This window comes from Protomyctophum bolini, assembly GCF_963924005.1.
Source record: "Protomyctophum bolini genome assembly, chromosome: 15".
Lineage (NCBI taxonomy): Eukaryota > Metazoa > Chordata > Actinopteri > Myctophiformes > Myctophidae > Protomyctophum > Protomyctophum bolini.
In genome coordinates this window covers 20242630-20268618 of record NC_137876.1, presented here as the reverse complement: position 1 = coordinate 20268618, position 25989 = coordinate 20242630, and the positions used below count along the sequence as shown (strand labels likewise).

General features: G+C 43.1%; 2 protein-coding genes across 2 annotated transcripts in view; one reads left to right on the top strand and one right to left on the bottom strand.

Annotated features, from left to right (window-relative positions):
* The window catches only part of sec23a (Sec23 homolog A, coat complex II component), a 36397-nt gene extending 11517 nt beyond the window's left edge, over nt 1–24880 (bottom strand). Inside the window, exons 1-12 of the mRNA XM_080784429.1 lie at nt 24770–24880; nt 21748–21970; nt 19525–19582; nt 19320–19406; nt 18931–19167; nt 18086–18162; nt 16672–16816; nt 16108–16266; nt 15186–15301; nt 14402–14525; nt 13735–13815; nt 11870–11959 (exon numbers count right to left, since the gene is read on the bottom strand). Coding sequence (XP_080640555.1) covers nt 11870–11959; nt 13735–13815; nt 14402–14525; nt 15186–15301; nt 16108–16266; nt 16672–16816; nt 18086–18162; nt 18931–19167; nt 19320–19406; nt 19525–19582; nt 21748–21968 — 1395 coding nt within the window. The 5' untranslated portion in view covers nt 21969–21970; nt 24770–24880. The remainder of the gene's footprint in view (nt 1–11869; nt 11960–13734; nt 13816–14401; nt 14526–15185; nt 15302–16107; nt 16267–16671; nt 16817–18085; nt 18163–18930; nt 19168–19319; nt 19407–19524; nt 19583–21747; nt 21971–24769) is intronic.
* Nucleotides 1564–5826, top strand: LOC308329147 (adenosine receptor A3; the record flags this gene model as incomplete). The annotated part of the gene is made up of 4 exons (XM_080783352.1): nt 1564–2048; nt 3437–3630; nt 5207–5360; nt 5526–5826. The coding sequence occupies 4 exons, from the start codon at nt 1564–1566 to the stop codon at nt 5824–5826; spliced, it is 1134 nt and encodes a 377-aa protein (XP_080639478.1).
* Nucleotides 24881–25989: the final 1109 nt, after the last annotated feature.

The following is a 25989-nucleotide window of genomic DNA, read 5'->3' as shown; positions in this document are numbered from 1 at the left end:
TTACATATCAATGAATAAGTGGGTCGCACACACCAAGACTTCAGTTCAAAAAATGTATTTCATTTTTGACCAGGGACAAACGTTTCGGCTATCCAGCCTTCATCAGTTGATGAAGGCTGGATAGCCGGAACGTTTTGTCTGCAAAAAAATATATGTGGTCACATGAACAGTATATCATTTTACAACAATAAACTATTTGAACGGATTGTTTTAGTTGTGTGGTAGAAACTGAATGTTCAGTTAGCCTCGGTGTTGCTTTGATGTTGCCAATGTGCTCGGGGTCAGTAATAAAACAGATTGTTTTTTTTTTTCTTCTAAATGTCTATCCCACGATTTTAGTAACCCATTTTTTCACTCTGTGTCAATCGTCTAATGTAACTGTTCTGGGGTCAGTTATAAAGCAGATGTTTACACATGTGTTGTGTGATGTCGATACAGCTGTTCTGGGGTCAGTTATAAAGCAGATGTTTACACATGTTGTGTTGGGTATAGGTTGTGTCCATACAGCTGTTCTTGGGTCAGTTATAATAAAGCAGATGTTCACACATGTTGTGTTGTGTCCATCCAGCTGTTCTGGGGTCAGTTATAAAGCAGATGTTCACACATGTTGTGTTGTGTGATGTCCATACAGCTGTTCTGGGGTCAGTGAGCTCCAGGTTGTCCAGTATGGAGTCAGTGGTTCCACTGGTCTATGCAGGTAGGATTGCTATTCAATGCAATACTTTTACAATTAATCAAATGAACAATACATTATTTATCATATATCGAATCAATCGTTGTGGAAAAACATCTAATAGATACATTTATCATTGAGTATAGGATTTTTTTACTATTTTTGAAAACGCTTGTCTAGGTGATTTTCTTTATTAAAAAAAGAAAAAGCAGGAGGCCTGGATCAATCATTTCCTATAACCGATAAAAGTTGATCAGTTGGATTCTACCACCTGCTTTGAATGTTATCAACCAAAAATCACCAGTAGATTACTTAACACTCCAGTGAAATCAAGGCAGCAGGCTGGCCTGGAGCCGACTGGCTGAGATTAGGAGACACGGAAGTGAAATTACTGCCGCCGAAGGGAAAACATATTGAGGTTAGGGGACTTATGTGGCCGGTTAAGACCGATATGAGGTTAGGGGACTTATGTAGCCGGTTAAGACCGATATGAGGTTAGGGGACTTACATGGCCGGTTAAGACCGATATGAGGTTAGGGGACTTATGTAGCCGGTTAAGACCGATATGAGGTTAGGGGACTTACATGGCCGGTTAAGATCGATATGAGGTTAGAGGACTTATGTGGACGGTTAAGACTGATATGAGGTTAGAGGACCTACATGGCCGGTTAAGACTGATATAAGGTTAAAGGACTTACTTCGGTTTAGACCGATATTGAGGTTAGGGGATTTACGGCTAGATTCAGGGTTAGGGTTAGGGTTAGTAATAGTCTCTCTGCTCCGCGTTTCCTAATGGCAGCCGGTCGGCTCCAGGCGAGCCCGCATGGCTCCATTGCATTCGAGCGATAAGAAACCGACTGGTGGTTTCCGCCAACTTCCACGCAGGCCTGATGCTGCTGTCCAGCGTGTGCTCCGTGTGTGGGAACCTGGCTCTGCTGCTGGTGCTGCTGCTCAACCGGGAGCTTCACAGCGACGTGGCGCTGCCCCTGACCCTCAGCTTCGGCGCGTGCGACCTGGCCCTGGGCCTGTCGGCGCTGCCCTTCGGCGCGCACAACGCCCTGTTCCGCCGGGCGCCGCCGCCGCAGGGCCACGCCAGCGAGGGCGCCCTGTGCCAGGGCAGCGGCTTCCTCTACCTGCTGCTGCAGACGGCCTCCGTGCAGTCCGTGGCGTGGTGCACCGCGCACAAGTTCACCGAGATCTGCCTGTCGCTGCGCTTCGCGTCGCTGTGCACCGCGGGGCGGACGTGCGCCGCGCTGGCCGCCACGTGGGCGCTGTGCCTGGTGGGCGCCACGCTGCCCCTGGCGGGCGTGGGCGGACGCTACGTCTACAGCCCCGCCCGCTTCCTGTGCACGCCCAGCTTCCGGCCGCCCTACAGGTGAGAGTCGTTTCCCGATATTAATAGCGGTATCGGAAAGTGATACCGGTATGCCGCTAACTACATAAAATGCTGGTATGAACAAGTACCGGATATTTTTTAATGCTTTAGTTGACTGGATTATTTATATTATTATTTCCCAGGCTATTAAGACAAATATGCCTTAAAACACTATACTCAATAACTAAAATGTTAAAATAAAAACACCATCAGTATTTTATTTCTTTCATAAATAGAGAATCTTTCACTCAATAGGGACTGCTCCAAGTTGATGATGTCATATGACCATGTGTGGTCCAGCCCTATTCTCTTTATTCAGACCGCAGCCATCTTGCCAGCAAGGTGATACCTAGCTGACACTTCCCATAGAGAGCCCATTCATCCAAACAGAAAAGTCCTCTCTAAACAACATCAAAATCACCAACATTGCAGCTGTAGGGAATTATCCTATTTCAAGTGTTTGTTTCATAAACATTTCATTTATGAGCTACTTCCCGTCAAGAAATTCCTTGCAGATGATTGTTTGGAAGCGCTCGTTGACTATCACTCAACGGCCCATGCGTACCACCTGTTTAGAATGTGCACATCATGCAGGAGGCAGCAGGAGGTTGCTTTACTGATAACGAGCGCTTCCATACTCTGATACTTAAAATAATCATCTGCAAGGAATTTCTTCACAGGAAGTAGCTCATAAAATGTCTATGGTGGATTTTTATTAAACAAAGACTTTACAGATTGAAAGAGGAGAATTCAAGCTTTCCCTACAGCTGCAATGTTGGTGATTTTGACGGTGTTTAATATAATTAGAGACCAATAGAGAGGACTTTTCTGTTTGGATGAATGGGTTCTCTATGGGAAGTGTCATCTAGGTATCACCTTGCTGGCAAGATGGCAGCCGTGTGAATATCATCAATGGAATGTATGGAATGCACGTGCTACAAATATTTAAAATATTGCTTTGACGCTCATGTTAACCTTAGGAAGTATTACGTTGTTTTTTTATAAGCATATCAATTCCATAGGTGGCTAGACCACACATGGACATATGACGGGAGCAGTACATATTGAGTGAAAGATTCTCTTGAAATAAATCAAATATTGCTGGTGTTTTAATTTTGGTTATAGAGGGGGCAAACATAATGTTTTAAGGCAAATTTAATAGATTTAAGCACTCATTCATCGCCACTATGGGGCGCAAAAAAGACCCTGAGTGCAACGTTATACACGTCTTAAAAAGACGATAAAGACGTCGTTGGCGCTACAGGAGTTGCTAAAAAAGAGGTCAATTGAGTCGTTGGCAGACATTACTAAAGCCAAGGCGACACAGATGCGTCTTCAGGTCTAAACGGGTTAAATATCCGTCATTCCGTGTCTCTATACCCACACAGGGCCTTCAACGTGAGCGTCATGGCCCTGGGGATCATGGCTCCCATCCTGCTCATGTGCGCCCTCTACGGGTACATCGTCTACGTGGCCAGGAAGCAGGTGAGGCGAGGGACGTTCGTGTGCAACGACCAGCACTGCTTCTACGTTCCCGCCAACGACTACTTCAGGAGCTCCGTGGTGATGGCGTCCACCTCAGGTCAGTTTGCGTTTCGCTTCGCGGCGGGGTTTTATATCCCCGCCCGGGGACGCTGTGGGTGGTTTCTCTCCTCCGTGTCATCAGCGCCCAGCCCATACCCTATTAGGTGGGGTTGGCGAAAGTGGGCCTTTCTGTGTGGAGTTTGCATGTTCTCCCCGTGTCCCCTATAGGGCAGGTATACCCTCAGAAATAAACATGCAGTAATCCCGGTCTCTATACTGCCTCCCCTTGGTCAGCCAAGGGCGCCCGATGGAGGAAAAAAAGGAACTGGTTGGAAGAAAGTGTTCCTTCCACGCGCTACGAAAACAATCGTCCAAAAGTCATCTTTGGCAGAGAATGCGTAAAAAGCGAAATCCCCACTATGGCCATAACAGAACAGAGACTAATGTCAGCCATCTAACCCAGAGAGATGTAGCCTGGGGGCAGCATTCCATTTTGGGTTTATGATCCGGTCGGGGGGCGGATGGTAACTTTCGTCACGTTGTAGTCAATGATTTGTAGTCATCTGGCAGGAAAACACATGGCGGAATCAGGAAGTACCCAAAATAAGTCCCGCGATCATCATTTTAGGGCCTAGTACGCAATAAAATCATCGATGCAGCTTTAATAGTTCAGCTGATTTTTCAAATATAAATGCGAGTGTACTTTCCAGAGACTATTTAGCGTCTGTATACCTTTGTCGTTCAACAGGGAAATGTTGTTGGGTAGGCCCTAAAATTACAATGGTTCGTGGGGACTTATTTTGGGCACACGTATTTTACCATCCGGTCCAGACCGGTTCACACAGCAGTTTTGGAACACAGACCAGGCTTTTCCTCCGAGGTGGAAAGCCTGGTGGCGTGAGGTTAAGAGAGATGAAGCATAATGTGCATGTCAGCCTGTGTGCTGTAGTCATTTCTAAAACAAACAAGGTTCCATGGTTGCTGTGGTTTAGCGTGCGTGCGTGTTCTAACTGGTCATTACACAGTACAGCAGCCTTCACGCCGCTTCCCGGCTATAATCTCTGCTCGTAAAACGGCATGGGGAACGAAACACATGATGAACCACTGTGATGAGTAAAGACGCATAAAATAAAAACCTTAAAATATGGAGATAAGACGAGTACAGCGAGGTTCAGAGCAACTAGGAAGGTGTTCATGACGGAGATTAAGAGTCATCGTGGTCAGAAGAAGACGCCATGAACACCATGTACTGACAACACATCTAACATTAGCTCTCATAGACAGACACCTGGAGGTTCAAAACCATTTGTCCATCAAGAACAAACTAATAAAAAATAAACATAAAGTGTCTAATTGTGATCAAACCCGGCCCACCACACACGCAATCCCCCCCACCCAAAAAAAACAGGTTGTTTCGAGGAAGCAATCTGCTTGGTTGAAGTAGCTACCTAATCAAAACATTTAAAAAAAAATCAGCTGTGCTGCTCTCCTAGACCGGAGCCGAATGGGTTGCGATTTTCTTGGAACATTTTTGGCTGCCCTACACCTGTGTAGTGTGTTGTGTTGTGTTCTAGTGTGTCGTGTTGTGTTCTAGTGTGTCGTGTTGTGTTACAGTGCGTTGTGTTGTGTTCTAGTGTGTTTGTTGGTCTGCTGGCTGCCCTACATCGCGGTGTGTTTCTATGAGACTCTGGGAGGAGAGGAGGTTCCAGCCCTGCTCTCTGCTCTGTCCACCTGGCTGTCCCTGTCCACGGCTGCCCTCAACCCCTGGATCAACGCCTTGGCACAGACGTAAGACACACACACACACACACACACACACACACACACACACACACCCCCCCCCCTGTCTACGGCTGCCCTCAAACGTTTTTTGATCCAAGCGTTTTTTTTAAATGAATCTTAATTTACTGGATTAGTTGTATTAATGGTACTACAACCTCCATCTCTCGTCAGTCGGTACAGGTGTGCTCTCAGGCGGAGTCTGTCCAAGCTCTGCCGGGTGTTTCGTCGTCCGGAGGGGGCCCGCCCCTGTAGCCCCGCCCTCCACCTGGACTCAGCCAATCAGAGCGCGAAGACATCTACGGCATCACTGTCGCCGCTGGCGCTGCCGCCGCAGACCGCCGGAGCGGACACGCCTCCAACTCTGCCTCTAGCTCCGCCCGTCATCAAAATAACACCAGCGTCCTTAGAGGCGTCGCCATCCTCTCCCATCAGACCGACAGCAACCCCGACACCACAGTTAGGGTCACAATAACACCCTAAACCCGACACCAGTTAGGGTCACAATAACACCCTAACTCCGACACCACAGTTAGGGTCACAATAACACCCTAACCCCGACACCAAGGTTAGGGTCACAATAACACCCTAACCCCGACACCACGGTTAGGGTCACAATAAGACAAATAAGTGCAAACAAGGTCTCAACGACATCTAAACGTAACCTCAGTAAAACTATGTCTAAAGTAAACCTAACCTTATTCCTAAACGTAACCTCAGTAAAACTATGGCTAAACATAACCTTATTCCTAAACGTAACCTCAGTAAAACTATGCCTAAAGCCCTAAACCTAACCATATCCTCAGTGAAACTATGCCTAAACCTAACCCTCAGCGAAACAAATAACTAAAAGGTGCGTTCAGTCTTGGATGGTTAGAGCATACAAAGTCAATGCAAAGACGAGAATTGCGCGACCTGGCGCGGTACAAACGGGACGAACCGAGGCGAATATATATATATATATATTCAGGTCTGAACGCAGTTTAAGAATACAAAAACTGCTAGGGCCGAGCGGTCCACAAAAAAAAGATAAAAGGGGTCCGAGTGGGCTTTGGGGCGAGCGTTCTTGTGTTGGGACTACTCCTGTTGGACTTGGACTACTACAAAGATCTTAAAAAGACAAAAGACTGAAAACACTGATAGTGCCGTCTTCAGGGTATCATGGACTACATGGACTACTGGCATGCACACTAAGAAGCCATTCATAGACTGTATAAATACTTAACTTAATATTCATATCCACCGTTGATAGACTGTACATAGCAGAATGCTGATAGTTTTTGCATAACATGTCCTTGTTGTTATTCATGTGCTCACTGTATTGCTATTATTTTAATGTTGTTTTATGCCTTTTCTTTTATTTTATTCACTATGCTCTTTAAAGCACTTTGAGCTGCATTTCATGCCATGGAAGGTGCTTATACAAGTAACGTTTTATTAGCATTTTATTATGTCAGTATGACAGTCAGAGTTAGTACATAATATCCAATCATATATTCGATAAATGTATATTTATGCATATATTCACTGCTGATACTTTTTAAATGTATTACTATTTATTTCTATCAGTCAGACTCAGTCACGGTGCAGACGTCTAGCGCTTGGAACCCAAATGATATTTCGGTTTGACGGTTTGATTTAAAGCTGCACTTTCCTTTTCTACCCCGGATTTGAACTCCGTTTCCTGTGCAAGTAGTGAAATTTTTTCCATTGAGACAATAGAGCCGGCCTGCTAGCTCAGTAGCTTCAGGAAAACTTACTAAATGGGTAAAAAAAAAAGAAGTTACATAGTGCCTCTTCTACTCAGTCTGTCTCATAGGAGGGCTGTGGGCAGTTCAGAAACAGTCTTACAGTGACATCATCAATGGGGAATACAAGCAAATAGAAACGGCAGGCTTTCTAGTCCTGAAAAGTTGCAATGCGAAAATGGAAGCCATCGTTCTCACGATAATGACAATCTAAACATTTTTGTAAAAAATAAAATTGTTTAAAAATAATCTGCCTAATGATGATGTCAATGGAAGACAGTTTCTAAACTGCCCACAGCCCTCCTATGAGACACAGACTGAGTAGAAATGATTATTAGTGAGGACCTATTATATGAAGAAAAAGTGGTCCTTTAACACATGTGGTTCTTGTGGTTGACTAAATGTTTACCGCAGAGTGCCATGTCATGTGGCTGGAATACCCGGATGTTCATCCGATTATTCCAGCCTCGCAGTGTGACATGAGAGGCAGCAAGCTGTGTTAGCAGGAGCCGACATGGTTTATCTGTCGCCACAAACGGCAATATGTCGGCCGCGATGCGATAAAAAAAAAGAATCTGAACGTCGGACGGATTGGACACAGTGGGGGGATCCATCACTGCGATATCAGTGCGCCTATGTGGCAGTAAGCGTGTTAAATGTTCTCGAACAGTAACTTCAATAAGTATACAACGTTTTTCTAATTGATTGATAGATTTTGCACCTTTCTTTAAAAAAAAATGGGTCAAAAATATCTGTAATTGATGGTTTAGGACTCGAACCCAAAAATCTGGTATCGGTGTGCTATCGTGTTAGACTGTAAATCTTCATTCATATCCATCTATTCTTGTGTTTCATGCGTACTTCTGTTGCTGCTACAACGCCCTACATTTCCCCACAGCGATCAATACAAGGTTTGTTTATGTTATGGTTAATAGAGAGTAAAGTTGATGCTATAATTAAAGCTTTTAAACCAAATTAAATTTGATTTCTTCCATTCTGCTGCCGTTGCAATGATTATACACCTCATAACATGTCAATACTAGGCATACAGAATAACTCTTCCTACACTCTCAGAGTTACACACCCGTACACAGGCATTTGGAACCCGCTCAAGGACACTTTGAGACCCACTGGTGTAGCAGAGTGTTTCCAGTGAGCCAACATGCACAATAGCAGCACCCTGACTCTGTCTGACCAGAATGGAACAGAGCCTTCATTAGCATCATTAACACTGACTCTGTCTGACCAGAATGGAACAGAGCCTTCATTAGCATCATTAACACTGACTCTGTCTGACCAGAATGGAACAGAGCCTTCATTAGCATCATTAACCCTGACTCTGTCTGACCAGAATGGAACAGAGCCTTCATTAGCATCATTAACACTGACTCTGACCAGAATGGAACAGAGCCTTCATTAGCATCATTAACCCTGACTCTGTCTGACCAGAATGGAACAGAGCCTTCATTAGCATCATTAACACTGAGCTCTGTTTTACCAGAATGGAACAGAGCCTTCATTAGTATCATTAACCCTGACTCCGTTTGACCAGAATGGAACAGAGCCTTCATTAGCATCATTAACCCTGACTCTGTCTGACCAGAATGGAACAGAGCCTTCATTAGCATCATTAACACTGAGCTCTGTTTTACCAGAATGGAACAGAGCCTTCATTAGTATCATTAACCCTGACTCCGTTTGACCAGAATGGAACAGAGCCTTCATTAGCATCATTAACCCCGACTCTGTTTGACCAGAATGGAACAGAGCCTTCATTAGCATCATTAACCCTGACTCTGTCTGACCAGAATGGAACAGAGCCTTCATTAGCATCATTAACACTGAGCTCTGTTTTACCAGAATGTAACAGAGCCTTCATTAGCATCATTAACACTGAACTCTGTTTTACCAGAATGGAACAGAGCCTTCATTAGCATCATTAACCCCGACTCTGTTTGACCAGAATGGAACAGAGCCTTCATTAGCATCATTAACACTGAACTCTGTTTTACCAGAATGGAACAGAGCCTTCATTAGCATCATTAACACTGACATGTCTGACCAGAATGGAACAGAGCCTTCATTAGCATCATTAACACCGACTCTGTTTGACCAGAATGGAACAGAGCCTTCATTAGCATCATTAACACTGAACTCTGTCTGACCAGAATGGAACAGAGCCTTCATTAGCATCATTAACACTGAACTCTGTTTGACCAGGATGGAACATAACCGTGATTCGTATTCATCGGTAACACATGTGAAGGAAGTCAGAAGGTATTGCGTGTGCATAAAGCCTATGCATTTTCTTTTGTAAGTAGTAGTAGCCTTGGGAACAAATTGTTCCTGAGCCCATAGGCCCATAGGTCAGGCCTAGTCTATTTACTGTTTACTTAGCGTGAGGCAGCTTCATAAACACCCCATGGATTAAAACAAATTACATCTCACCACACTGACTAAATGTGGTCTGGCCACGCGATTTGTGAAACAGCGTAAAAGGAGGGTTAACCTTTGGAACATGATTGGACGTGCATTCTAGTTTGCTAGTTTGCCCACTTCAAGTATACGCTTTCATCTTAAAATAACGAATAACCGACAATATCTACACTGTCACACCACGTGGCAGCGCGACGTGTTGTAAAGCTTGGTACATAGCCTATTTGCGGGGCACGGCATGCTTCCATAGAGGACATGCTGACTTCTATGGAATCCAAAATGACTGAAATCAGCCGTGGCGACTGAGAGATTTAATCCATCCATGACACCCGCTGGACATGACACTATGTCTCAGAGGGATTTAGCCGACAATCCAACCCTTGATGCCGACTGCCAAGCAGGGTACTGTTTTTATGACTAGCGTGTGCAGGGTGCACACGCCAACACCACAATGTCCGATTATGGCTGTGATAAGGTGAGGTTACGTCTAGGGATGCACCGAAAGGGAAATTCTTGGCCGAAACCGAATACCGAATATAGGAAACAGTTGGCCGAAAACAGAATACCGAATATCCGAATACGATTACCATACATCTTTTTTCCTACCATTGCTGTCATGGCCATACCTTAAAGCTACCCGATTTATGGCAAAATAAATGTTTATGGCAAAACGTAACTTAAATAATAATCACTATTATGGGTCCATAAAACATTTATTCAGCCCTTTTGAATGCATTAATTGCATACACTATTCGGTGATATATTTTCTGCCTATTAGGGCCGAAACCGAATGGGCCGAAAATGCATTTTTAGCCATTTTCTGCCGAACATTTTCTGCGGCTGAATATTCGGGGCATCACTAGTTAAAATAGTATGTTCATACAGAGTAAGTACAGAATAAATTATCTCTCAATCACCGGGTAATGACTGTGACACAGTCCTGTAGCTGAAAGGTCAGAAGGTCAGTCCTTGCAACCACAATGTTTCCAGCCAGACAGGTCTAGTCCAGAATGCCACTTATGCACTATATACTTTGTTGTACAACAAATAGCAAAGATTGTTGACCTACAAGCTTGTAGATGTTTGGAAAATTTGAAAGATTTAGAAAGCTTTTGCCTATAATGCCATGTTGAAAGTGGTTATCACTTAACATACCTACACCCACACAGTATCATTGGTATGAAGTGTAACTGAATATCGCCGTTTTTGTATCCCCACTTAACCCATTAACCTGAGTTTGATTCTACAAATGTTATGGTTATGGCAAAACTTAACTTAAATAATAATCACTATTATGGATCCATAAAACATTTAGCTCTTTTGAATGCATTAATTGCATACACTCTTCGGTGATATATTTTCTGCCTATTTCGGGCCGAAACCGAATAGGCCGAAAATGCATTTTTAGCCATTTTCTGCCGAATATCTTCTGTTGGCCGAATATTCAGTGCATCACTAGTTACGTCCATACAACGCACCCAGCCAACATTTCATACTGGTCTTAGCTCCCCGTTTCGATTAGAAAGGAGTGGATGGCACAGCACAGCACAGCACAGCACAGCACAACCATCTACTGTCCATCTAACTCCTCCAATAGAACCTTGCCGTCTACGTGCTGTCCCAGCACGCCTCCTGCTGGTGCAAAGATGACACTGCACCAGCAGTAAGGTTGACAGGAACACGCATATAAAAACACCTTGTATAGAATGCAAATTAAGCAGATCACACCTGGTATAGAATGCAAATTAAACAGATCTTAAAGCTCAAAACGTGTCGCCATCCAGGTTCGACTCCAGGCCTGGCCAGCAGCAATGGGTCAAATATGTGTCATATAGAGTAGTATATTGGTCGAAGTGTCCATTTCACTATGGTTCCCAGTTCAGGGTTTGGTATTTTTACTATTTTTTGGTTTCAACTACTATTTTAGGGTTCTGAACCAATTAATTTCCAGTGGAAACACTGCCAGAGTGAGATCGTACATGGACTGTTTTCAGCAAAGAGATTTGGTGTAGAGGAAAAAGAGATTTGGTGTAGAGGAAAAAGAGATTCGGTGTAGAGGAAAAAGAGATTCGGTGTAGAGGAAAAATATCGTACATGGACTGTTCTCAGCAAAGAGTTTTGGTGTAGAGGAAAAAGTGGTGGTGCCAAGTTTAGGTCAATGAACTGTGTATACTAGGGCTTAATACGTGCTTAAATGTGTGTGGGGACTGCAGATGAAATATTTGAATCCTTGGTGCATTTACATTGCATGCACTTGCAATGTTCATTATTATGCATTGTTCCGTTATAAAGAAAGAAAGTAAAAAGTACAGTAAAAGCTATATCGTGCAATACCTGGTTGACGACTTCAAAGTACAGTGCCAGCGTGGTGGTTGGGTCCAGTCCACAGATCTTCCACTGGCAGGTTCCTCCAGTTCCGATCTCCTGCAACAAACAAAACCAAACGTTTTACAACCACATCTCCACACTTCAATCTGTCAGGGAAATACATGAAAGCAATGAGCCACAATACGTCAGGCCTCTCAACCGCTCCACAGCTGCTCTAAAATCCACTGCAAAGCTCTTGGGATTCGGTGCTTTTTTTAAACCAAATACGGTAACATGAATCATAGATGGTTTTAATAACTGCATTGTGCATTGTGCACAGCCAAGGAAGTTGCTGTGCAAACGCATGGCCGGTACCGAATGGTACGTGTTGCGTTACTTGTTTTCAAGTGATTTGCAAAGGCCTTCCGCATACACAGGACGACAAGGAGTGCTCCCCTTATACCTTACCACAGGAAACAAAGTAGTGGACAGTAATACATCCAAGGAAAAATACAGGAGCGTGCACCTGCCATTTTTGTTCCATTCCTAAGCCAATAATGCTGCTGCTCTGACAAAGCTCTGTCTAATCACTAATCAGCACAACTGAATACTGATGATATTTCTAATGTGATCAAGCAGTTCTCAAATCTTCTATTAACGGCTAGGTGTGCTGTCATGCTCATTTCAGCACGGCCGGATAACCTATTTCAACCAACGTTCTCTGAGACACAGGGGCCTTTAGCGTTGAGGGACACACATTAGGGCTGCCGTAATTGTCCAAAAATTGGATTCGGATATTCGTTTTAAAAACCCACGTGGATTCGAACAATTCGAGCCATTCGGATTTCGGATTTCAATTCGAGCCAATCGGATTTTTTAATAATTATATTTACACCAATACAACCTGAGACATAACATTTAAGATCGCATTGCTGGCGCAACTCTCTCTCTCCGCGCATTGGTGTTGCTGAAAACTGAGATGGAACGGAACGCATACATTCTCCATTCTCCAGTAAAACATTTTTCTTAAATGAGCAATCCTACCACACAGCCTTATCAAAACGAGGCACGGAGGCAGTGTTAATTCTGCTGCATTATTATTATCTGTGGACTGTGGGTCTGCTGCCGAGTGCCGACGTTATGAAACTTTTTAGCTGGCTAGCGCCTGCGCTCCGCTGTTATGCTCAAATTAGTGACCCTAAAGAATTCTGAGGCAACATGGCTGGAGACGAGGCAGCCAATCAGAACTGCGCTGCGCTGCGCTGTATAGTCTGTGTTTAGGAAATGTGCGATTTATTCTTCAATGTATGCCGTTGTCGGCGTGTCGCGTGGCAAATATAACTAATCTACAAGCTCACAAGTCACAACGCTTACCCATGGCACCGAAAACTAATAATAATAATAAATAAATATTTTTTATTATTATTTTTTATTCGAACCTTAATTTTATATATTCGGTTATTAATTATTTTTTTTGATTCGAATCTATATTCGGATATAGAATATTCGTTGGCAGCACTAACACACATGTATTATCGTACAGTAACTTACGTTCTCTGAGACAAATCTGAGTGAAATTGTGCGGCTTGAGAAAGATTAGTTAATTTGTGTTGGATAAGGGCTTATTGGTGGGTTTTCCGCTAGATATTAAGGAGTGGTTAGGGTGTGTTTTAGCTGGGGTTTCGCCTGGAAGGCTCACTCCCTTTTGAACGAAGTTGAACGTGAGAAAGTGACGTTCACACACGTCAGAAATTCACAATGACGTCCATCAGGCAGAAATACAGTACGTTCAGTTCACGTTCAGCCGAAATAGGAACGCGTTCGTGAACTATCGTTCATTGAACGCGTTCCGGTACAACACGGCACACGTGTATTATCGTACAGTAACTTACGTTCTCTGAGACACAGGGGCCTTTAGCGTTGAGGGACACACATGGCCCGATGGCTCCTGAGATCTTGATCTCTCTGGATGTCTGGACGGTGGACACAAACAAAGAGTCGGTCAGCATCAACAGAGGGAGGAGGAGGTGATTTTGAGGCCAAAAGAAAAATAATCCACGATAGTGCTGCACGATTCTTGCCCAAATGTGAATCTGGATTTTCCTCCCTAAGAATTGCAGAGGAACACGGATTCTCACGGAGGATTCTCAGTTATTCCATGAAAATATTTGTTGTCTTCAGTCGCTGAACATTCACATTCACATTCAAAATGTGGCACCTGGAGCCATACTGTAACTACTGTGGCTTTAAACAGACAACATCAAAGTGCTTGACTTAAATCTCTCTTAAAGTCTCTCAAAACATAAAGAGTAAATAAAATGAATAGGACGCGATCTTTATTTGATTAATTGTGCAGCACTAATCCACGACCATTCTCTTGCTGTCGGGCAGAATCCTCGCATCTCCATATTTCGACTTTTGTCATAAGTTAATGCCCAACTTTGTCATACTACAGCGTCACAGAAAAGTAGCCAAATAAAATTGCGTCTCAACAAATTCTCTCACATAAAAAAGGACGGACACGTAACATGAGAGAGAGACCTTCACATTACATCAGACCTTTATTTCCATTGTTCCAGCGAAGGCCATCTTAAAGGCTCCCTGAACGTCTTTGGTGAAAACTCTCTGGAAGGTTTGTTTAAAGAGCGACGTGTTGAAGGAGTCTGCCATGACCATGTACCCTCTGAACACACACACACACACACACACACACAATTAGATTATCTACTCAAAATGGTTATACATGGATACAATACAATGGATATCTACCTGTATGTAACTCAACTCGCGATATTAGGTTCACGATACGATGTCTCACGATTTTTAAAAAACAAAACAATTTTCCAGACAAATGACCGAATAATCAATTTTTCTAATTATTATTTCTCTTACACAAATCCAATTTTTAATACTGTCGCAAATGACAGGAAACCTTTTTATTTTATTATTTATTTTAAACATAATGCATCACGATACATATTTTTTTTTTAAACTCTCATTCGGGCTAAAAACGGCCATAGCCACTACGGCCGTTTTTAGCCCAAGGAGTGTTTTTCGTGCAAAACAAATGCTTGCAATTGATTCAGAATCATGAATAACCCCAAGTTTGACATGTCACATGCTACTTAAAGCATAAGTCAAATTTGAAAATCTTGCCTTAGATAAGTTTTCAATGGCTCAACCCCTGAATTTACCATGATCCAAAATGTATATAATAATCATGTTATTTGGATGACCTTACTAAGTAAGGATCATTGCAATTTCTTTTGGGTAAAATCTTAGATTGACTGGCCTATATATATCGATACATGTCTACAACTACCCAGTGTGATTAGATATCTACCCGGTGTGATTGGAGCAGCATTTCATCTCCAACAGGCCGGTCTGGTCCAGAGCACAGGCGTAGATGTCAATGATGTGGCCGTTGGTCGACGCTCTGTTGGCCAATGCCTCGTAGTGCTGGAGAACACACACACGCACGCACACACACACACACACACACACACACACACCCTTATTCGAACCTTTCACTTCTCATTTAGTGACATGGTTTATCCTCTTTTGAGGTTGAAACACAAAGTGAAATAACATTAAAACTAAAAGCAGTTGAAAATTAGATATAAATAAAAAAAGTCATTAATTAATACTCAATTATTGTCCTCTTTGACACACACACACACACACACACACACACACACACACACACACACCCTTATTCGAACCTTTCACTTCTCATTTAGTGACATGGTTTATCCTCTTTTGAGGTTGAAACACAAAGTGAAATAACATTAAAACTAAAAGCAGTTGAAAATAAATAGATACAAATAAAAAACGTCATTAATTAATACTCAATTATTGTCCTCTTTGACACACACACACACACACACACACACACACCCTTATTCGAACATTTCACTTCTCATTTAGTGACATGGTTTATCCTCTTTTGAGGTTGAAACACAAAGTGAAATAACATTAAAACTAAAAGCAGTTGAAAATAAATAGATAAAAGAAAGTCATTAATTAATACTCAATTATTGTCCTCTTTGACACACACACACACACACACACACACCCTTATTCGAACCTTTCACTTCTCATTTAGTGACATGGTTTATCCTCTTTTGAGGTTGAAACACAAAGTGAAATAACATTAAAACTAAAAGCAGTTGAAAATAAAAAGATACAAAAAACGTCATTAATTAATACTCAATTATTGTCCTCTTTGACACACACACACACACGCCTCTCTCTCCAGTCCTCACCTTGGTGGCCTTCTTCATGAACTTGGCGCCGTCCTTCTCGATGTCGTGCCAGGAGCGGATGGGCGTCTTGAGCTCGTCTCCCACCACCATGCCGGGGCCCTGGGTGGCCGGGCCCCCGATGAACGTCATGATGCGAGAGCCCGTGTTGGGGAACGTGCACTGGGGAAGAGCGTTACACAGTGTGGGATTAGATCTGTGACGGCGCCACGACTAACAAGATCACCACCTCCTTGGAAAAAAGTATAGACTGCATTCGAGTAACTGAGAGAATGAGCAACTTCCATTGAAAATGTCAACTTACTCACTTAATGAGTAAGTGAGGGTGTTCTGTGCCCTCTCTAGATATCGTATACCGGTAGCTTTATACTATGAGTTAACCTACCTCCAGCAGGCCTACAGCGATGGACAGGGCCACGCCCAGAGAGTTAGTTATGAGTTAACCTACAGCGAAGGACAGGGCCACGCCCAGAGAGTTAGTTATGAGTTAACCTACCTCCAGCAGGCCTACAGCGATGGACAGGGCCACGCCCAGAGAGTTAGTTATGAGTTAAACAGTTAACCTACCTCCAGTAGGCCTACAGCGATGGACAGGGCCACGCCCAGAGAGCGCAGCGGTCTTTTGCCCTGGGTGACGGGCCAGGGGTCTCGCTGCAGCTCCCCCAACAGGTCGGTGAGGTTCATGTCCACTTTCTGGACCGGCTGCAGGAACCTGAGAACAGTCACGATAGAACATTACAGTCGGAGTGGAATGTCTTTACACAGCTTTTGTCCTCCACACGTCTCACATTTGCCATTGGCAATGAAAGGAGGAATTACGGTAGGTCATATGTGCCTCAAATATGACGTAAGTTTGTGGCAACACAAACACAAAATTCCATTGACAATGATAATTACGACAATGTACGTCATAATTATGTAGACGAGCAAATCGGCTAACCAATCACAAATTCAGTTGTTCATGAGATGATGTATAATGATAAGAGCACCCCTCATTTCACACAGGTGTGATTTGGAAAGCCTGTGTGTTTCTGAACCAATCAGAGCGTTGCATCCCTTCAGGCTATGAGACGTGGCTCCGCTGCACCTGCCACACGTGGAGTGTGTGTTTGTTTACAACTGAGAGACAGATGGCCAGCGAAGCACATTTGCTACTACGTGGCTTATTTCTAACCTACAGTATTATTATAATAACTCAGTTAACAGTTATTTTGACAGCCCTCTGTGAATACATTGCAGTGATCAAGTACTGGACAGTGACACATCATATCTGTTCGTTCAGACTCATATCAGGTGATCAATGTTGGAATCACAGCCCTTTTTATAGTTGCAACATTTTCCCTGATAGGCCGTCCACACCCTGAACTTTGATCTCAAATATGTCATTTCAGTGTGAATCCAATGCACCGACTCATTCTGGCACGTGGAAGGACTAGGCTCTGTGGGTTGACTCCTGTCCGGGCCCCTCCTACGTCTCACCAGGTCCACTCCTGCTCTCACCAGGTCAGGCCCTGTGCGTTGCACCAGACTCCCATCACCAGGCACTTTATTTAGGAATGGTGGATTCTCGTGCCGCAACGGTTCCGCAGGCTCCACCTTGCCCTTGGTGGATCATTTGAATTTGAGTGTCTGCCAATACCGATTTAGATATTCTTATAGACCTTGGTGGATCATTTGAATTTGAGTGTCTGCCAATACCGATTTAGATATTCTTATAGACCTTAGAAGGTCTTATGCCATATCACAATAGTAATAGTAATATCATGATGGATATTATTTTCATACTAGTAAGGATGTCACGATCACGTTTTTGCCTGCCTGATGATCTGATTACGTGATCGGATCATCCCTAGTCGTCACTTGTCAGTGCAAGTGTAGCAGTAGTGGCTCAGAGCCTCTACCTGGTGACCAAAGCCTAATATCTCCCCCTGACCAAGGGGGAATTCCCCTTTAGGCTAGTGGGTAAGGTGTTGTGTTTTACCTGTTAGAGAGGGGCTGCTGGGGGGGCTGTGGTCCTCCTCTTCCCTGGGCTGGTGGTTTGGTTAGACCCAACATCTCCTACACACAAGACAATCAAACACACATTACAATAGTATCAACAGGTCCAAGTGAACAGCATTTTCTCAATTAGTATTAGTCCAGGTATTGATGTGTTGGTCTACCTGAGGTGGCAGTAGGACTACTACACCTGGTACACCTGGACTACAATATTGGAGCGTAATAAATACAAAGTTTCTGTTTTGGCATTTAGGCTGTAAATTACTGACAGTGACCGGTACCAATAATCAATATATATATATTTTTTTTTTACAGAAGAAATTGTGCTCTACAATCTCTCTAACACATCATGAACCGACATGTTGTCAGCTTGCTACAGATAAATATTGTGAAAATAGCAGAGGTTTGCCTTTTTCTGAGGTAATATGGCCCCTGTTCCACCAAAAGGTTCTAGAACTGGTTCCGTTCTAGATTCTTGGAACCTTTGGTGCTTTCACAGAACCCATTTTTTGGTTCCAGTAACAAACCAATTAATTTTCGGTGGAAACGCTATAAATTCTAAACCAGTGTTTTTCAACTGGCAGCCAAATGCCAAATGCGGGGACCACGACTAGTTTGGGAAGCACCGTACTAGCTGGATCTGTTTGGCCTTGAGGTCGTCGATTCCTCGTTAAACACCTACCTGGATCTGTTTGGCCTTGAGGTCGTCGATTCCTCGTTAAACACCTACCTGGATCTGTTTGGCCTTGAGGTCCTCGGTTCCTCGTTAAGACACCTACCTGGATCTGTTTGGCGTTGAGGTTCCTCGGATCCTCGTTAAACACCTACCTGGATCTGTTTGGCGTTGAGGTCCTTGGTTCCTCGGAACACGTAGCTCTTGGAGATGCCCTCGCAGCCCAGCTCGTGGACCTGGATCATGCGTCCGAAGGTGATGAGGCCCACCAGGGCAGCAGGGGGCAGCAGAGACAGGGACATCTGCAGGGACTCCTTCAGCGCCTGCAGGTCCTCGTCCTCCATGCAGGTGTCCACCACGTACAGGAAGACCAGGGGCATCTGGGGGCCACGCTGAGAGACAGACAGGTAGGCAGACAGACAGGTAGGCAGACAGACAGAGATTAGATTTTTGAAACCTGGCCTGTGTTCAAATCGCATTGTACATTACATGGAGATTACACCACAGTGCATGGTTTAATTAATAATAATAACAAAGTATTTACCTGTACAACGTATTCTATAGTGGAGAACTGAGGCAGCAGCTCAGCTGGCTGGTTCACCTCAGAAATACCTGCATATGTTGGAGGAAACTAGACACACACACAAGTTACCACACATTACTCCAAGTTTTGAATATATTATAAAGTGTCCATTTAGATTTCAAAGCTGTGTGTGTGTGTGTGTGTGTGTGTATATGAATGTCTCTACCTGGTTTCTTTGATAACAAAAGTTACAGGCCCACAGCTTGGTTCTGTAGTCCACCTGACTATAAAGACACACAAAGAGAGAGACGCTCAATTAAAATACACTACCGTCTTGTCATGGAGAACAAAGAGAAATAGTTACCACTTTCGACGTCCACAAAACAAACCCACACAACAGAACAACATCAAGAATCATGATCAATCAAATCAGAGAGAGATACATCAATAGAAACCCTCCCTTTATTTCGGCAATGCCACTTTGGCAAAAACGGAAAGAATCTGCTTTGTTTGCATTGGTTTAAGTGGACTTTGAGAAGTGTTTCACTGTGCAGCGTCAGCGAGGAGACTTTTGGTTTTGGATGATCAATTTCTAATCAGCAGAGTAACTATTTAAGATATCTCTCCCACCAATACTCGGAGTTGCATCATGGCAAGGTAACCAACTACACCAGTGGTTCTCAAAGTGGGGTCCTTGGGGGGTTCCAGCAAAAGCAGTCGGTTCAATGCTGAAATATGTTTCAGCTATTTTCACAATAATAATAATACTACATACAATTACCATTTGATTTAATATTATAAAAATCACAATAACCACTTACATATATCCATGTAGTCCATTCAAAAATAACAGATCTACAAGCTCACAGCGCGTCACTTGTGTCACAACATAAATCTATTCTGGGCGTCCTTCACTGGCACAAAACATTTTCAGATGGGGGTCCACGGCCAAATACATAAATCGATTTGGGGTTCCATGGAAGAGTTTGAGAACCACTGCACTACGCAACCCAAAGCTGTGTGTTTTAACAGCCATTCCCTTTCTAAGAGAGAGGAGTCACTTTAATCAGTGATTTAATCCCAGTTGCCTTCAACAAACAACAGCAAGAGATAGTTACAGTGTGTCTTTACAGGAGGTGAACAGTGGTTTTCAACCCTGTTCATATCAAGGTCCATTATTTATTCGGGATTTGAGCCACAGTCATTTGATGACATTTAGGCTCTCAGACCTAAGACTTAGAATATTTTGTTATCATTGGTTGATTTTGTCCACAATTCCATGCTGTATCGATGTGCTACCATTAACATAGGTGAGACAACAGGCAAGCGTTGATCAGAATAACAATTATTCTACATCCTCTAATTGTGTAAGACATCTTGTAAATGAAGTAAGCGGATGTTTAACAGTAGTTTAACTATCTAATGGTTCAAATCTATCTATAATGGTCCATTGTATTTTAGCTGGGGACCACCTGGAACCCTCTCAAGGACCACAGGCTGAGAACCACTGATCTGGAACAAGCGTCATCTTGCGAGCCCCGATCAAAAGCCAGATTTGTTGAAATGTAGACCTAAGAGAATTATCTCCTCACATAATATGAAAAATCCATTGAGACCATTAGGGTTTTATGGATGATCTAAAAGGGAGCTTGTAAATCGGCTATTTTCGCTGCGCAACATGATGCTTCCATAGAAGACTTTTTGAGCTGCGATAGTCCCGCCTATGCACAGCTTTTACAGCACAGAATGTGCTCAGCTGATTGGCTGAGTACAGATTGGCTGGGCACAGAATGTGCTGTATATGATGTATGATGATAAGATCACATGAGTGTCATTTTTTTCTATTCGATCATCATTCCGATTGGAGCGTCCTTTGACAGCTGTAGCAGGTTAGGATCAGTAGTTAGGATTGCGTAGCCAGCCTTCATCTGCCTTTGCAATGCAAATTCCCCCAGGCAGATTAAGTCTAGCCCCTCTCAATGCATATTGCCACAGGCAGATTAAGTCTAGCCCCTCTCAATGCATATTGCCCCAGGCAGATTAAGTCTAGCCCCTCTCAATGCATATTGCCCCAGGCAGATTAAGTCTAGCCCCTCTCAATGCATATTGCCACAGGCAGATTAAGTCTAGCCCCTCTCAATGCATATTGCCCCAGGCAGATTAAGTCTAGCCCCTCTCAATGCATATTGCCCCAGGCAGATTAAGTCTGGCCCCTCCCAATGCATATTGCCCCAGGCAGATTAAGTCTGGCCCCTCTCAATTGTGAGAGGGAGGACTTCACGGCCGAAATGGTGACAGCCATATGCAAATATGGGGTGGGACACTGCGAGAGAAAAAAACCTGAGAGGGACGAGACTAATATCCAAGCTGTAATATTAGTATCGCTACGTAAGGCTAGGTGTGTGTGTGTTAGTTAATTAGTACATTTGATGCGTATTCCTGTTCCTACCACAGCGGGTTGAGCACGGCTCTGCATGTGGCCCGGCTGCAGAGGACCGGTTCGTACTGGATGGGAGGCAGGTCGGGGCGTTCCTTCAGCGGCGTGAAGAGGGCGGCCACGGGGACCACCATCCTGGTGGCCTCCAGGCGGCTGGAGGGCCACACGTTCCAGCTGAAACGCACGCCGTCCTGCTCCTCGTTCTGGGCGATGTACTCTGGGAACGTGGACATGGCTGGAGGAGAGTGGAGGACACGGGCAGTTCGGCTGAGTTTTAGTTTTCGCCGGATACTGGACAAATATTGTGAGAAAATATATACAATTCAACTTAAATCAATGGGCTCCTCTGTGTGCGCGCACACACACACAGAATAACTCTTCCTTCCTGAGCCAACTACTGTGGCTTGAACCAGACAACATCAAAGTGATTGACTCTTAGGCCCCAAACCACACCGCTGCAACTCTCTTGCAACAAAACGAAACACACCAATGCAATGCAACTCCTTGTAACATGCCATTGGGAATAATGTTTGCAAGTAGTCACAAGGAGTTGCATGTTGCACACCCCCTGGAGTGGTTAATTAAATTCCATCTTGTAGCAAAACCATAAGAGTAACTCAAATTCATTGGACAGCCAACTAGTGCTGCACTATTCTTGCTCAAATTTAGAAATGAGAATAAGGCTCTGTTCCATTCAGTGTACAGTGGTTCTCAAACATTTTGTATTTATTGCAATGACCCCCATAACTCTGAGTCAGTGTGTACAAATGGAACCAAATGGACTCGTACACTCTCACCCGTACGGAGCCATTTGGAACCCACTCTCAACATTGAGACACACTGATGTAGCTGCAGCAGTGTTTCCAGTGAGCCAACATGCACAATAGCAGCACCCTGACTGTCTGACCAAAATGGAACAGAGTATAATCTGCAACACAGTTAACAAACACCTGTGAAGGAAGTAGGGAAGTTCTTTCCAAAATGGCATGCGTCTGTGCAAGAGCCCATTTAAGTTGATTTCCAAATGACCCTCCCCTAGGGAGGTCTTGGCAGACCAAGGAGCAGATGGGGGGGGGATTATATCTCCAAACTATAGCCTTGGAGAACCTATATGAGATGAGATCTCATTTCTAAAGAATGAGCGAGAATCGTGCAGCACTAGTTGGCGGTCCAAATAGTTGTAGTTAGCCCTATGTTTTTGCAACAAGTGAGAGACTTTAACAGAGGTTTAAATCCAGACAAAGCACTTTGATGGTGTCTGTTTATAGCCACAGTAGTTTGCTCCAGACAGTCCAGGTGCCACATTTTGAATTTTCAGCAACTACACACAGAATAAAGACAATACAATATTTTCATGTCTCAATTATTGTGGAGGGAAATCGAGAGCATGAATCGTGTAGCACTAGTGACTAGTCCCACTGTTCATTATACAGTATACCAGTGGATCAACTTCTCAACCTCTAGGTTGAGACCCCCACCGGCATCCCACATGATTTTGGGAGGGGGTCCCGACTCCCCAGATGACAGTGACAATCATCAATGATTGTGCTTGACCAAACTGGTCAAACAATGGCCAAATAAGAAGAAGAAAGAGGCAAATATTGTGAGAATAGCCAATCTACCTAAGCTCACAACGCGTCGCAAAATAATATGTTGAACAAAGTCAAACTAAATATCATGCCTCAAGTTTCAACTCCTACAATTCCAACCTGCTTATCCCCCATTCAAATTATTTTTTCTTTATTTCTCCCCAGTTCAAAATCAAATATTTTTGTTGGGGGGTCCCCAGTTCAAATTACTCTTTTGTGGGCCAGTTCAAAAATGATTATTTTGGGGGGTCCGCAGTCCAAATCCAATTATTTTGGGGGGTCCCCAGTTCAAATATGATTATTTTGGGGGGTCCCCAGTTCATCATCATTTATTTAACTCACGACCATGATCACATGGTATGGAGCACAGATTCATAAAGGTATACAATACATTACACAAGATACATACAGACATATCGAAAATATTCAAATAAGATTAGTTTTGGGGGTCCCCAGTTCAAATAAGAATATTTTTGGGGGTAACGGCCAGAAAAGGTTGAGAACCACAGTACATTTAGATTTAGATCTATGGTGATTAAGAGGTTTATATCTTAGTGTGCTTGATTAGAAAGAACATAACATTTTAAACCTTTTAATGACTAAGATGTTTACTCTTAGGTAAGAACACAATGGTGACTGACCAATACGTTTTTAGGCCTATATCACTATCAGTGATTTAAGAGTTAAGCTCATGATGACTATTATACATATAACTAAGCAACACACACAAATATGAAATTACTATTTCTGCTAACTGCATCATTCATTTACTACAACTATAATACATATTTTATTGACCTATAGACTATAGTTATATTGAAAAGTGAGACACATTCAATCTCTCAATACATTGCTTTACAAAGTATTTTCTTTGCAATTTGAGCACAACAACTTGATGACGATGATGTAAAGTTTTCACACAGTCTGTTACCATTTCATTTGACACAGGAACTAAACTAAAGTCAAATTCAGATTTCAATTTCAGAGCTTGTCAATAAACCATAGGATAAAATATTAACTAGAAGTTATATGATGTTTGGGGTCAAAATGTTTGATGCCCAGTCAACCTAGGGCAAACTAACATTCATTCTTGTTACAGACAGACAGCACACACACAGTGAATGAAATAACATTATGACACTTTTACACGATAATAATTCGGGTCATTGTAAAAGTGTCTATTCATCATTCGTTATCACTATAATGCTTATTTAATATAACATTATTAATGTCACCAGGAGAACTGTTAGTGTAACCTAAGCAGCTAGCCTATATACCCAGTGCTAGCCATTTAGCTAGTCAAAAAAACTAAATCATCATTTTTATCTAGACTTGACATTTCTAAATGAGACCTTCACATGGCCATGGAGACACAGCCTCTCCTCCAGCCATAAGTCATAACTTACAGGGTTAAAAATCACACCGACAAGAGAGTCAATATTTACCTGATATTTCAAAGTGCTCCACTCCACTGACTCCACTCTCTCTCTCTCTCAGTCAGTCACTCAGTTCTCTGCTCTCTCTACCCCCATAGACCAAACACACTGATGAGGAACACAGGGAACCTTTTACCTTGGAATTAGGTAGGCAGGCCAGACCGCACCCGGCAGCATGGTATCCATTCAAATCAATTCAATTTAAAAAATAAATAAATAAAATCTCAATAAATGTATCAATTTACGTAAGTAAATACTCAGACCTACGTCTATACTCTTGCTTGCTTTTAGTTGAGCTTTTAAAATCCCTGTTGTTACAATGCATGTACGGGCGCGTTCGGAAATAGCGCACTGAGTGCACTGTGCAACGCAAACTAATATGCGAGTGCGCTCCGAGCCTCCCGGTGTGCATTTCCGAACGAACTGTAAGTTCACTGTGTTAATGTTGTTTATGCCTTTGCTTTTCTTTTTTTGTCCCTCTAATGCTCTCTAAAGCACTTTCAGCTACTGCAATTTCATGTCATGAAAAGTAGCCGTTATATTATTCTAACGTGTCTGTGACGCAGTCCTGCCTTCAATAGAAGCAGGGTAAAATAAAATACCTACCGCCGCCCACTGACAACGCAGCAAAACAAGATGGCGGCTGAGCCACGTAGGGAGAGAGGGGGCGTGGTCACCCGGCGGCCCAAATCCCATACATACACCTCCCCCCTCCCCCCCCCTCATACATACCACAGTATGCAAACTCTATGGAAATAGGTGACATTGTTTTCATACCAAAAACCTTAGTATGTACTACTGTAGCCTACTAAATAAATAGTATGTGAAATGCATAGTAATTTCTAATTCAACATACTTTTGTGTATGCACTATGCACTCAGAATGATGAACAATAGTACAGTGGAGTGGGTTTTCAAACTTTTTGGTAGTGTGGCAACTGGCAAGTCAAAATCTCTGATAAACAAGCTCTTAGTAAAATACTCAAATGTCTGTAGTGTTGAAAATGGTTCATATGTGCATCCATCAATTAATCAGTTACCCAACCTTTCTTTCTTTTAGGCAAGGGTTTAGCATTGGGAGAAGAGTGCATAAAGTACTGATATTTTGATATTAAAATATAACATTTAGAAGGTTAACCTCCTGATTTTCTGCAGTTCTATAGTTGTATTAGTATAGTGTATTTTTGCAATAAAGTGTGGGTGTCACAAAATCCCATAGCAATTAACATT